The sequence below is a fragment of the Uloborus diversus genome, chromosome 1 (assembly GCF_026930045.1).
Source record: "Uloborus diversus isolate 005 chromosome 1, Udiv.v.3.1, whole genome shotgun sequence".
NCBI classification, from domain to species: domain Eukaryota; kingdom Metazoa; phylum Arthropoda; class Arachnida; order Araneae; family Uloboridae; genus Uloborus; species Uloborus diversus.
The window spans coordinates 184,455,133-184,470,271 of NC_072731.1; the positions used below are offsets into that span (position 1 = coordinate 184,455,133).

The window sequence follows — 15,139 nt, forward strand, 5'->3', positions numbered from 1 at the left end:
AATTGCAATTACTTATATTTATAGCATTGAAACCTTGCGACTCTAATTGCTACACCTATTACATATACAGGGAATTTTGTAAATCAACACCCCCAAAGCCTGGAGGAGGCAATTTGTTGCTGTCAAAGATCATTCATTAATGGCCTAGACCATTCATTAATGGCTTTTAGAATCTCTTGTGTCCATCTTGGTGGGAAGAAACGTTCCCCTGCTGCTTGGTTCGAACAAGCGCAGAAGAGCGCTACGCTTGACCCAAGGCCATTGGTGTACATGTACCCTCTGTAACATGTTAAATTTTGCAGAATGAAGGTGAGAGAATGGTCGATCTGGAAGTAGCAGCACCTATTGAGGTTCAAAAATTACTTTAAATATAAAATGTTAGAATTATTTTTACATAAAAGTGAGAAAATCCGCAATTTTTTCTTCGAAACTCAAAAAGGGGGCCCTAGGGGCACGTGTTAATATTCATGGATTGACATAAAATTTTGCAGGGATCATTTATTTGTATAATGGAACAAATTGAGGGGGCGTAGCGTAAAATATTTGCAACTTCAAAAATAAGGACCACCCTAATATATATATATATATAATACACACACATATGTATAAATATCAATAAGCAACAAGCAGACAAGGTTACAAAACAGGTAAATGACATAGATGAAGCCAGAACTCCTCAGCAGTGAAGGCTTCATCCTATGATCAAAAGACCAAAAAGTTATACTAAAACTAAATGAAAGCTGTCCAGTTCCGAAAAAGCTAACACTCAGGAATGCATTGGGCTAAACACACAATGTGTGAAAAACAAATGCAAATAACTGGAAGCGAGACCTAAATGTACACACTGGGGTTTCGTCTAGGTCATTAGAAGCCAAACGCTATCAATAATGACTCTCCACTGTATCACCGCAAAAATCAATAGTCTTACATATGTGTCCGGCATGTGTATGCAGATTCATTTTTCACATATGGTGCATTTAGCCCAATGTTCTCCTCAATGTTAGCTTTCTCGGAACTGGACATCTTTAATTTAGTTTTAGCATAATTTTTTGGTCTTTTAACCATGGTCGAATCTTCCACTGCTGAGCAGTTCTGGCTTCATCTATGTCATTTATCTGTTTTTTCGAAAATTCATGTTTTAAAGAAGCTATCGAGAAATAAGTGAACAATCGTTCTGTAACTTTTGTCTATAAAAAGTAGGCTTCAGCTGACATGCTTCAATAAAAATTAAATCACCTATGCATTTAGGAAACTAGCAACAAATTGAAGAAATCAAAAACATATTATAGTACAGAATTAGTATCAACTGATATCTATCCTACTTACCTCAAGAGAAGTTTGTTGTGACATAAATGCAGGAAGCAATTCAATAAAATCTTCTAAAAATGTATTTGGCCTCCATGCTAAAACCTGTCAAAAGTTTCAATAGCAGTTTCAATTTATTGAAGCTCATAAAAAACGAAAAAGTAATTTTAAGGTATAAATAACTTTTTTATGTCTTAACATTATATACCAAATATTAAAATATTTTAATACATTTTTCACACTTTAATAATTAAAGATTTTTTTAAACAATTCAATCATAGCTTTTTTCTGAACAGTACACATCATTTTGTCACACATTTATGTTACTATAAACTAAAAATGATACATTTATTTCCAATTGCTGAGTAAAAATTATTTTAACATAGATCAGATTTTATTTTAGAAGGAAAAATAAATTTATAATTCTAAATTTTATAAAATCTTAGGTTAACTAGAAAGCATAGACAGCAAACTATAACAAATTTTAAAACACTTAAAAAGTAATTGACTGTTCCAAAGATTAATTTCTCAGTTTAACTTTAAAAAAAAAAATCATTTTTTTGTCACTCATGCAAATTGTTTTTGGCTTAGTCCGCCCAAGTTTCAATTCACTTGTTCTGACTTTTAATTACTACAGCTTCAATTTTAACTAATTTCAACATAGGAAATTAGGAATTTGCAAGCAGCTAGTGGCATTTACATAAAAAACTTGAAATGGAACATATTCAACTCAAAAGCAGTACATGAATTGTTTGCCGATTGTTCTACTGTAGGGAAGATTGATGTAAATGAAAATAAGATTTGAAATTTTGAGCTTGATGGTAAAACTGGCCAGCAAATTTCTGTAATATATATTTTCACACTGAATCATGTTTGTGTGAGCAGTCATTATTCCAGACAAAGCATCCAAAGCCTATACAGAATCGGCAATGAATTTTGAACGCCTAAGTATTGCACAATGGCATTAAAAAAAACTACTGCAGACCTTTATTTAAAGTCAGCTTTGGCAGGAGGAAGAAGAAAAAAAGAGTTCTCATTTTCAGCTATCACAGCAAATGTTAATGGATGTGAGTGCATACTACAAACTAGCACATAATGAAAACACATGTGCATAACGTTTTGAGAGCTATATGTCACCATATGTTTCAAGTCTGTGTAATGGCTAATTTACTTTCAGGATGACTCTTGCACTACAGAGTCGATTTGAACTCAATAAATCATCATAATAGCCCTTTAGGAAGGAAACAAATAGGTATGCTATGATGTTTGATTAGAGCAATATTGATTCATCTGTTTCTTTACCCTTTTCATTCTCTTTAAAAATTTCCTTAACAACATGCAAGTTTATAAACATTAAATGATTGACTCTAAAGGATCTATAAGACCTAAATATTAAGTACCAATACAAGTTGGCTTTAATAACTTAGGCAATTGCTTTACAAAAAAATTACATTATTTTGATACCTTCAATTACATAGAAATACAGTAATAGAAACATGTGAATGAAAATAATTAGAAACATGTATCAGTAACATATTTCTTTTGAATATATACTTTGAAATTTCAATCAGCTGACAGAGCCTTTTTGGGGGGGGGGGGGGGGGGGAACGAGTTTTGAAAGTTTCCTATTAATCTAGCAAAAATTCTATGATTTAAGATTAACGTGCATAAAATTATCTTACCTTTAAAAATGTTGGAAAGTATTTTTCTAAAACGCTACTATGATAGCATAACTGAGAAAGATTCTGTTTCATTAAGTACAGGATTTCAAATGCAACATAATTGTCTTTGTAGCACTGACTCAATAGATCACAAAAGAGGTACACATACAGATTGTCAGGCTTATGCATGATTGAACTTCCTAAAAAAGAAATTATAACCAAAGAGTAGAATATGTAAGGCTGTTAGAGCAATGCGAAAAATTCGAAAAAAATTAAACAACAAATACAGGCAGTTTTGTTACAGAGGTGCGAAAAAACTGTCTGAATAGAAAATTAAGATGAAACATCCAAAACAAATTTTGTCACAAACTAGTACAGGTAGTTATCAAAATAATGGAAACACTCGGAAATTTTTTTTTGGGAGTCGCTACTCTGCCCTAAATGCTCTGTTTATAAAGGTGCCCTTCTGACTTTAATCGCTCACACTGGTCACTCTATATGGTGATTGAGTTCTGTGGCCACTTTTGCTGCTATTGTTCGCTTTTTAGACATTACAATCCACTTCAATATCCGTCGGTTTATTTCACTGAGCTTCTCTTTCTGCCCACTATTCTGCTTTGCCGAGCTTGTCTTACCACGCTGTGTGTATGCTGTCATGACTTTAGATACAGTACTTTTAGATGTGTCAAAAAGGTGAAATGTTTCAGTTACACTTGCTTCAGCTAAGTACGCTCCAATAATTTGGCCTCATTAAAAATTTGAGAGGTCCGACATTTCACGTGCTTGAAAAAAATCCAAGACTTCCAGAACTTCCGTTAAATCACCAAATAGTACCAGAATATGTACATTGCTACTTATAAAAAAAAAAACAGATAGCTAATTTTATTCTTTATTACTTACAAAGCGCATTCAAAAATGTCACTTTTATTCTCAGGTATTTCCATTATTTTGATAATTACCTGTATATACATACTAGTATAACATACAATTATTTGTACGTTACTGCATGAAAATTTGATACCAAAATGTACGCATTATACAGTGAAATCACGTTACAACAAACTTCAAGGGACCACAAACTTTGTTCGCTGTAACAGGAATTTTGTTGCAAAGGAATTCAAGAACTGTAACTAATAAAAACGGGACTGAGAATTTATTTCGTTGAAACGGAAATTTTGCTGTATTGGAATTGTAACTGTTGTAACAAGATTTCACTGTAATTTGAGTAGCAAATGAGAACTCAGTCTGTACTTAGTCTGAGAACTATAAAGCATAGCTATATTAATATCTGAAATCTTATAAGTAAACAAAAAAAAAAAAAAAAAAAACTTTTGCATTAACTATAAGCTTGAAAAGAAATGGTTAACCTGAAATAAATTCTCCAAACAAAATATATATACAAAAAAAAAAAAAAAATCCCTTAAACATGTTGACATGGTTTTAAATTCAAAAATAATTTTCAATTTCTTTTTCAATAGAACAAATAAGTAAAATAAAACATGAATGTTGATGCTAATGAGTTACATTACCAAGTGAATGTTAATAAAGTTATGTTACAAAGAAAATTAAAATGCACGTCAATAGCATTACATAATGGGGGGGGGATGCAGAAATCCTTGAAATTGCACAAAATAGTGTTTTTAAAGGGAAAATGTGAAACATAATTACTAAGCATATGAAAGATGAACTTTTTTAGCCATAAATATTAGGTAAAGATAACTCAAAAGATGTTTGAATTAACACAATAAAATGTTTTCTACAGTTAACACGTTCGGGAGGAGCGATGCATGTTTGCGTCAGTGGTGGCTGTTCGTCCCGTCCGAATCACGTTTATTTGCGTTCCGCCATATGCTACTCAAGAATCCGAGCGATGGTAGTATGCGGCTTGATTTCGGAACGAAATGTTTACTATCAGATGGCGTTACTTACCCATGTTCCATCCAGATGATTGGTCTAGAACATTAGTATTTCTCTTGCTGACATCAGAATGGGGTCCGTCAAGTGTCTGTGATTTATTGGATTTCGTGAAAAAAAATATGAACATGTGCTAGCAAATGAAAAGGGAAACGCATACTCATTTTTGAAATGAATGTTTCTAGTTTCGATTCCATTTATAATGGGATTTCATAAGAGATATTCTAGAAAGGGGTTTTACTTTTAGATTCATTTGTGTAGCCATGGTGAACACGTCATCTTTATGAGGAGGAAATATCTAAATTTATGACTGATCCATATATGGATCTTTCGGACGACATTAGAACAACTATAAATTATTTTTATTTTAGTTCTTCATACAGTAGATACTTTCTGAAATTACACGCTGAAAAAGAAGGCAAAGAATTTAGACGGAATTGTGTCATTTGCTTGAAGCAGAATAAAAGACTTAACACTACCTATGAGTGTAAAATGCGCAATGCACATTGCTCAGTGCTTTGAAATTTTTCATGGGGCTTTAAAATACGAACTGTTACAATATTCTTCAAGTATTTCACAAAAATTAAGCGCAAATATTTTTCCCGTTTTGTGCAAAATATATTGTCTAATTTTAATAATCGTAGTTACAGTAAAAAACAATATATTTTGTATTTTTTTATAGTTCATTAGTTTTTTTGTTATGATTGAAATTATGACATACGTATTTTATCATATATTAAAAAATGGTTTCGTTTCTACGCGAAGTGTACATTTTATGCATTGTTATGTAATGCGTACTTTCTGAAACTGCGAATTAGGCTTAGCGGGAGAAATTGCTCCGGCCTGTACGCACAGTCCGTGTGTAACAGCTGCCGTCCTGAGGGAGCGCTGGCTTCGGCGAGCTGCTGTCCCGAAGGGGTTAAAAACAAAAACACATTTTGTAGAACATGAAATATTGATTAACCAGAATCTTTAGAAATACCAAAATTTACCATGATTGATAATAAACTGCATAGCACTGGTTAATATAGCAACATCTTGAGCTACTGGCTCCCAACCAATATTAGACTGCACTTGATCATATATCCGGCGAACAACAGGGAAAATTGTGTGCACTATTCCTGGGTCCATTAAACATATCGTGTTGAAAAGGTCTATAGTTTCAACAAGGCACTGCAACAGATTATAGATATTATAATAAAATTACAAATGCTGATGAATCTGTTTTATACAAGATATTTGAAACACAAAGTATTAGGAGAAAAAATATTTGTGGGAATGCACCCTTAATTTAAATTTACGTACACTAATGCATTTGCATTCTGACCGGGCAGAGTCACGAAAGATTAAGAAATCTGTACTTATGTATGGAAAATCCATTTTACAATCAAAATTTATCTATGCCAGGTGTTCAGAATTTTACACATTAATCTCCTCACATTATTTTTCCTCCTTCTATGTTGACAGGTATGAGCATACTAAAAGCAGAAGTTCAGAGTTAACAATGCACTGACATGCCCTAGTTGCACAATACTTAGAGCAAGGTGTAAGGTGGGAGATCACAATTATCTGAATTTGATTTTTGTACAGACATTTAAGTAAATGATTAAATTATTTCCAACCAAGGTGTATTTTCAAAAGCCTGCCCTTGTCAGTAGACAGTAATCAGAAATGCAATGCTATGTACAAGGGGAAAGAAAGATCTCACACTTACTGCTTTTTGAAATTCTGCAACACTAGGTGACTGACCCTCTAAAAAACAAATTAAAAATAAATAAAGGTAATTTGACAATTTTCTAAGCATCATTGTTACAAATTAAACAACAACGATGATAAATTTTACAAATAATTTATAGTTCAAAACATGAACACACTAAGTTTGTTGCAGTTCTAGCTGCTCAATCATACCAAGCCAAACTTTTAGGCTTTAGAACATAATAGTTTTCAAATTATGAGAACTATCTTTATAGCAAAATCAACTAGCCAATTTTTTGTACGATAACATATAACAAACATTATGCACCAAGTTTTGTGTATATAACTTGAGGCCTTACACTTTTTACTACATATCAGCACTTAAAAATAGTGATTTCTGATTTTTTATCTGTTTTTCAAAAATTTCAAACAGCGAATGATTAGATCAAACTCTAAAGCATTATAACTGAGTTCAGAGCATAACTAAGGAAGTACAGTCAAAGTGACCTCAAACAAGTGTGAAAGGAACAAATTTTTGCTTGTTATAACAGAGTGCTAGTAAAAAAATGAGTTTGTGAGAAAAAAAAAAAATCACGAAAATTCATTCATACTTACTTGCTTTGTTTTCTTGCAAATACCAAGGAAGTTGGTTTATTTGTTTAAAACATTTAACCAACATTATTGTTATCTCTTTTAGTATTTTTTGCATCAGCTTGATTTTGGGCTACAATATTCTCAAATGCATATCTCAGAAAAGATAACACTGGCATCAACAAATGGTATGTAATTTTCAAATGCTTCTCCACTCCACAAATTAGAAAATAACGGATTTAAAAAAAAAAAAAAATACTAAGCACTTTTCATAATGCACTCAAAAGGACAAAATAACTTTTCTGGGGCAGAATGGACAGTTTAAGTTTTCCTGTAGATTTCAATTCCTCGAAGAAAATGACTCCACAAGCAAGGAAAAGTGCGGCTCAAGTCAGGTAGAGAATTTCTTATTATTATATTATCTTATACATTTAAATGCTGAAACATGCATATTTTTCGTAGAAAGTTTGGTTTCAAATGATTTGAGCTGCACTTTTCTTCATTGCTAGTGTTAATTTTCCTGCAGTAATTGAAAACTACAGGAATACTTAAACTGTCCATTCTGCCCCAGAAAAGTTATTTTGTCCTTTTGAATGCATTATGAAAAGTGCTTAGCATTTTTTTAAAAAATCTTATTTTATTCTTTTCAGTGTAAATGTATTTCAGAAGTAGTATGATGTTAGCATCACAAAACTTCACCTTAATTTTTCTCAAGAAATACTCCATACTAAAAGAAAAAATAGCCTATTGTACGTGTCTAATATTTTAAGCAATTGGCACTAAAAACGAATCCTTCTTCCTCTCCAGGATTCATTTGTGTGCTAATTTAATTAAAACCATTTAAATATTAAAGGTTTCTAAAACTAATTTATGTTTCAAAACATACAAATTACTCGTGATAGAGATCCTATGTCTCTTTACTTATCCCCATTGTTTACTACTGGTATAGCTGAGGACAAATATCCTACGAGTGCAATGATAGTAAATGAATTTCATGCTTGCTCCAGAGTAGCCTTGATTCAAAATTTTTATTACGATTACTAATAATATTGCTGTTGCAAGGCAACAAAATTTGTAACAATTGTTTACATATTTAAACATTAAATGGGGAAATTATATGAAACTTGCTTTTTTCCATTCTAACCGAAATAATAATTTTATTTTAGAGTTTCAATTTTTCAGCGTTAAATTTTACCTTAAGATTAAGAAAATCATTTAGTGAAATCCCGAAGTCTCGTAAGTGGTCTAGTTGCTGAGATATAAGCAAATTAGGAGGCCGCAGATTACTCCGTGACAATCAGGTAAAGTATAATAAAAGTGCTTAAAAAAGGCTGTCATCATTTATGCTCAGGATCTATGACTCATCAAACTTGACTTCAGAATGTTAAAGGAATTTTTCTAAGAAAGTATCAGCAAAGTTAAAAGTTGATAGAAATTTTTGAAATTACAAAAATATTGCTTGCTTTTAAGTGGGGAATTCTTGTTAAAAGCGAGTTATGCTCCTGTAGATTTAACAGTATGCTAATTAAATCTTCAATTTCCTCACTAAACCCGTATTCTCATTAAATCAGGGTTCGATATTTATAAACGAGTTTGACAGTACATTAAATCAAGAATTCATGCTGGTTAATGAATCTAAAATTAAGTATATGGATTAAAATGTGACCATAATATACTTACTTCTGTCAACTTGATCTATAACTCTTAAGCAGTATTCTCTGACCACAAGACTTAAGTCTTCAGATGCAAATCCACCGACAAATGAATGTGGTTTTTTTACTAGAAAAAAGAAATGTTTTTATATGTAATGAAGCAAGAAATAAGATAATGAAAATTGTAACTACAATAAGAAATAATGATAAATGAAAAATAACAGACAACACTTTATTTCGTCATTTTAGTTTACAACAGTTGGGAATAGAAGGTCTAGTGAAAGTCCAAAATGTTATCTATTTAATTTTATGATATCCTTACTTTGCATTATAATAACTTGCAAGAGGCATATATATATATAAATCTTTAAAATTGAAGGGACTACTTATTATACCTTTATGGAAGGGCCTTTTTACTTTTGAATTTTATAGATGAAATATAGTTTAAGATTCATCGAGGAAATTTTTCAAATTTAAAGTATTTATATTTTTTATAAACTCTTGAATTAACTTGGGGTGGCATTCGGGGTGGATCTCCCCCCCCCCAGAGAGTTTTTTTGACTTTGCAAAAAAGCTTTTCTTTCTTTCAAGCTACAGCTTTCAAAAATTGAAAGCACAAGATTTGATCAACGTTTATATATTTGTTAAACATTAAAGGGGAGCAAATAAATACTTTTATTATTTTTTATTTAAATGGGATTTTTAAGTAATCTCACTTTTAAAGTCATAACTATTAGAAAATTGAATATTCAAACTGAATTTCTAATGTTGTATGCATCTTAGGTTTACAATGAAATACAATGTGAAAATTTCATGAAATTAATTTTTCAAACTCTTTTTAGAGGTTTCCCCCTTCCCATTTGGGGGGAGGCGAATCGAAAAACGAAAATAAAATAAATAAATTTAAAACGCCGGAGTCGGAGTTGGACGTTTAAAAATCCAGGAGTCGGAGAGTTGGCCATTTTCCTTCCGACTCCATAGCTCTGATTGCAACTTCAAATGCGTTTTTCTCAAAACATTAAAACACTCACTTACATTTCTTTGCTTCTCACTGCCTCATATGTTATTCAAATGATAAATGCAAACTTACATGCTTTGGAATTACTATCACTTGAGTTGAAGAAAAATGATTTCAACATGGAAAATACTTGTATGGATAGGAATTGTTGAGCATTGATAGTAGAAGCTGAAATGAAATGTTAATATATGAATGAGTTACAACATCAGAAGTTAACAACTTCAAATGTGTAAGAAAAATACTTATGTTTTAATAAAATTTAGAAATCATTCAACATTTACTGGAAGTCTTTTTTTAAAGCTTGTATTGGATTCAGTGACGGCGATTGGGTGGGGGGGAGGGGGGGCAGCCCCTGCACTTCTTTCTTGATCAAAGATTTCCACAACATTAAGATTTTAACTTCAAACCATTCTGGGTGAGATTACCTGAACGTCACCAAATATTGTTTCAAATTTCAGTTTTAAAACTTCAAATTTTGAAAATTTTCTGGGCGAAAATCTCCGAGCACACATTTGAAATTCCTTTACATTCAAAGATGACCTAAATTTGCACTATAAAAACTCCAGTTTGAGGTTAAAAAATCAGGAAAAAGAATCCCCCTAGATAGCGTAAAACTGCGTTTTTAAGACTCCAACTTGGGGGGGGGGGGGGGACAGATTTTTCTGAATTCCCCAAAGGAAGTTCAAAACTGAGTTTTTAGGGTTTCACAGGGCCGGATTAACAGCTATTTATGCTCTACGCAAATTTTACAGATTACACCCCACCTCACGTATCTGAACTCCTATTGAAATTGTACCCCCCCCCCAACCATTACCAGAGGCGTAGTAGTGTCCAGTGACAGCTGAAGATTTCGTGCTCCCCCCCCCCCTGTTTGACAAAATGAGGGATGGTTTCTTTCTTGTTTTCCTTTGATGATGTTGAAAGAGGAGGTTTGGGGTGGGGCGGAAATTTTTTGAAATTGAAGCATTAGAAATGCAATTTTAAACCACCTAAGGCTAAGCAATAAATAAATACCTTTGTGCCGAGAAATAACAGGAAATATCCAACATTGTTTAGCACAAATAAACAGATTTCAGAATACACGTGTTTCGAGGTTTCAAGGAACCCCTTTTTCAATTCAAAGGTGTTAGCTTCTAGATGTAAAGACACCCAGTAAAAGCCTGGGTGTCTTTACTGGGGGTTACTGGGTGTTTTACTGGGTGTCTTTACATCTAGATGCTAACACCTTCGAATTGAAAAAGGGGTTCCTTGAAACCTCGAAACACGTGTATTCTGAAATCTGTTTATTTGTGCTAAACAACGTTGGATATTTCCTGTTATCATCTAAGGCTATTTAACAGGAAGTAATTGCATTCGGAACTTGCCCAGGAAAGTTTTTGTAACTGAAGTCCTACATATGTTATGGTATGTTATGTTTGATGATGTTAAATAAAGGGATGAGTTCGAGAACTCCCCCCCTCCCCCCATAGGAATTAGTTTTTAAAACGAAATTTTGGACGATCTTTTACAAATGATACTGGGAAATGGAGGGAGCTGGGGGAGCCCTTCTGAAATTTTTTTGAAATTGAGGTCTTACAGCACAATTTTTACCCTTTTTTTTATGCAGGGCGATTGGAGACTCTAGCGAGGAAACTTTTCAAAACTAATAGCCAAAAAATTATAAGACATCTTTTATGACGTCCTGATATGGTTTAACAGTTCTTCCCCAGAAAGGTTTTGAAATTGAAAACTTAGATACGCAATTGTAAACCATCTCTGCTGACGTAGCGAGAAGGAATAGGGTTCGGTAACTCTCTTCCATAGTTGTTTCGAAATTGAAGTCGTAAAAACAAAATTTTGGACGATTTTAATAATGTTGAAGAAGGGCTGCAATCGAGGGCACTCTCAGGAAAGAATTTCAAAATTGAGATTCTAAAAACAAAATCTTAGACGATTTTCAAAAAGGAAGGAGGAAGGCTGAAATCTGGGTCACTCTCCAGGAAAGTTTTCGTATTTAAGATTCCAAAAACAAAATTTTAGACTATCTGACATGATGTGAAGGCGTTTTAGAGATATTTACCCTTAAAAAAAATTTGAAATGAAAACTCTAAATATGCATTTGTAGGACATATAATGCTCGGTGACTGGATAGGGTTTGGGGAATCTCCTCCTAAAAATGTTTGAAATTTTAGACCATCCTTAAAATATTGTAAACAGAATAAGGGGGGGGGGGTCGTCAAGGGAGCTCCTGCACAAATGTTTAGAGTTGAAGTCCTATAAACAAAATTGATTGCTTTCTTCGATCGTGTTAGGGAGAGAATTAGTGTTTATACCCCACCCTCCCGCAGAAAAATTTGGATATTTAAGTCCTAAATGTGCAGTTATCTTTGATGACGCTGTGGGAAGGGATGTGGTTCGTTGAGTCTCACTTGGAAACTTTTTGAAATTGATGTTTTACAACAAAGCAAGTTTGGATAATCTTTGAAGATGATATACTTGGAAGTGGGTTCATAGAATCTTCTGTGAAGTTTTTCTATAAAAATTCAATTTTAGGCTAAATTTGGTGATGTAAAAAGATGGGTATATACTTAGCAAACTCCTCCCTTCCTCTATTTTGCTTTGTACAAAATCCTTTTTTTTATTTTTAAAAATCTGTTGTAAAACATCCTGATCTACTTTTTCTTTTCCAAAAACTGTTTTAGTTTTTCCATAATGGATATTTCAAAATTTTGTCTGTTTGAAAAACAAACGCTTTTAGCCCCCGAAAAAAAAAAACTTTTGAGGCCTTGACCTGAGGTGATATTTAGCAGTGATATCTAATATAGTTTTTTCCTTTTTATTTAAATTTAAATAGCTGGGCCCTTGAATTTCTGAACTGCTGGTGTCTCTATCTTACAATATTCCGAATCACTCTTTCTCTCTATATTTTAATTTTTCTTCTATTTAAAACATATTTTGGGACATCCGATGTATTTTTACCCACTTTGTTGTGATCTTTGTGCTGAAATTTCGAATAAAAATGTTCATAAAAATAATATGTAGGAAGCAAGTCTCGATAATTTACATCATTATACACCATCCTTTTTTTTTTTGCATCCTGGAACCTGTGCGCCCTTTGGGAGTCAAGGTTGACACCCTCTTGGAGGACCCAGTCAGCCCCTGGGCAAAGCTATATTTTTAAGAAATTATTGTTCAAATCAAAGATGTTAGAAATTATTGTTCAAATTTAAATTCATCATAAATATCATGTATTATGATATTTATGATGAATTTTTATCAGAAAAAAAGTGCTATAGTCATGAAACATTAAAATATTCACAAGAATTTCTAGAAATATGAGTGCAGGTGAAAACTCTGTCTCGAAAATGTCACACCTGTCACAAGATTTTAAACGTTTCTTTAAAAAATTGAAAAGTTCTGCAGTTCTGCTTCAATTCAATTATTCAAGCAAATGCATAGTTAAACATTATTAAAATACGTTGTTGGTATTTGTCAACTGATTTAGTGCTCAAAATGTTGGTTTAACCAGTAGGAGTAATGTCTGAATGTCACACTCGTCACAATGGAATTGCCCAGAAGCAATTTACAAAAATCATCACAAAAATGTAAAAAAGTTGAGTGACATAAGTAAATGAAAAGATTGTAATGAATGTATATGTAATGAAAAGATTGGTTATCACTATGGAATAAAAAAGAGCAATTCCTATCACATATGCATATTAACATTTAGTACATAATCAAAAGTTAAAAAAGAGAATTGCACATGAACATAATTGAACACAATAAAAAACATACCATAATTTAAAATTGTGAAAAAATCTTGAGCGTCTGTTCCATCAATTTCAGTTATCGATAGAGAACTAGTTGATTTTCTAAATCCAGAAGCTTTAGTAGCAGATGTTGTAGAAGGTATAATTAGTGATGAAGAAAGTACAGATGACACTTTTCTCAGATCATCTGTAAAATGATTTTATAAACTTATTTTATATCAGAACTAAATTTTCAGGATTTTACAAAGTGCAAAAAGAATTTTTTGACTTTTATATGCTGTTATAATATTACTGTAAATAATATGCTATCTGACTTGAAACCCAAAAAAAGTAATTATTTGGTTAACAAACCTTGCATTAATGGAGAATTGAGATCTTGTATGACCTTAGTTAGAAAAGGAGAAAAAATTCTTGCTTGATCAGCTGTCCAACTTCCATTACAGAATTCCCTAAAAATTCAATGGAACAATAAACCTCTTTTCAATGTTTCAAACATGTAAATAATATCATCACCTCAGAGCAACAGTAAGATATCTTAGTGTTATTTCAGGGATTAGATATCTTATTGTTGCTCTGAGGCAACGATATAGTGGTAATCATTATACTAACAATGTTTAGAACTTAAATATGGCATATGGGTTTAAAACCTTGACAAGCACAAAGATTTAAATAGGGGATATAGTGAAGAAGCTGGATTTTGAGGTAATTATTGATATTATTTTTCTCTTTTCTTATGGTTTTTCCAAATTTTCTTAACTGTACTTCAAGAATAAGGTATGAAAGTATGTGACAAGTAATAAAATAGAGTAACTATTTAAACTGAATTATTGATCATTAATTATTAAATGACTAACATTGTTAGTATTGAATTTCAAGCAAAAATTTCACATTACTACATTAGTTATGAAATATTGCTTCAATTGGAAATAATTTTGAACCCAATGTATTCAAGTTCACAGATCATTTTCCTGGCAGAAAAACAGTTAACATTTCACTGTATGTACTGTCAACTGGGGTAACTTTGTCCTTTTTTTCAGATAACATTGACCCTACAAACAAAAAGCCAATCAGTATAACCAGTAATGATTAAGTCAACCCAGTGCTTCCTTGATTGGGTCCTTGAAAGGAATAAGTGATAATCACTCTTCTATGTCTAATACAGTAGACACAATCTTTTTTCCTCCATTGGGTCATGGTCAGGGCTGTGGAGTCGGAGTCGGACTGATTTTGGGGTAAAGGAGTCGGAGTCAGAGTTGTTAGAAAACATGCAAACTCCGACTCCGGGTTTATTTTTTTCTTTCCTTTTCACTGATTCTCCTTGCATTTTTTAAAAACTGACTACCAATTGTTTCGATTACATGTATAAAAAGATACTAATGAAAAAATAATTGCCATTATGGCAAGCAGCTAGCTTGAGTGCTTACCGAACTTTCTGTAGCCGTCCCCTAGTTTGTTTGCTTTTTAACTTAACTAATAGCAACTGTCAGCAAACGATTTTGTTGCCTAACAATTTCAAGTAATCACTTTCAAATAAAAATAGAAATATAGTGTTTT

The 15,139-nt window shown here is 32.4% G+C and overlaps 1 protein-coding gene across 1 annotated transcript in view; it reads right to left on the bottom strand.

The window, feature by feature from the left end:
- LOC129223704 (AP-5 complex subunit zeta-1-like) overlaps nt 1-15,139 on the bottom strand; it is a 52,331-nt gene that overhangs the window by 26,369 nt on the left and 10,823 nt on the right. The window contains exons 4-11 of the mRNA XM_054858081.1: nt 13,937-14,034; nt 13,611-13,772; nt 9,909-10,004; nt 8,847-8,945; nt 6,595-6,632; nt 5,873-6,053; nt 2,988-3,166; nt 1,327-1,410 (exon numbers count right to left, since the gene is read on the bottom strand). Coding sequence (XP_054714056.1) covers nt 1,327-1,410; nt 2,988-3,166; nt 5,873-6,053; nt 6,595-6,632; nt 8,847-8,945; nt 9,909-10,004; nt 13,611-13,772; nt 13,937-14,034 — 937 coding nt within the window. The remainder of the gene's footprint in view (nt 1-1,326; nt 1,411-2,987; nt 3,167-5,872; nt 6,054-6,594; nt 6,633-8,846; nt 8,946-9,908; nt 10,005-13,610; nt 13,773-13,936; nt 14,035-15,139) is intronic.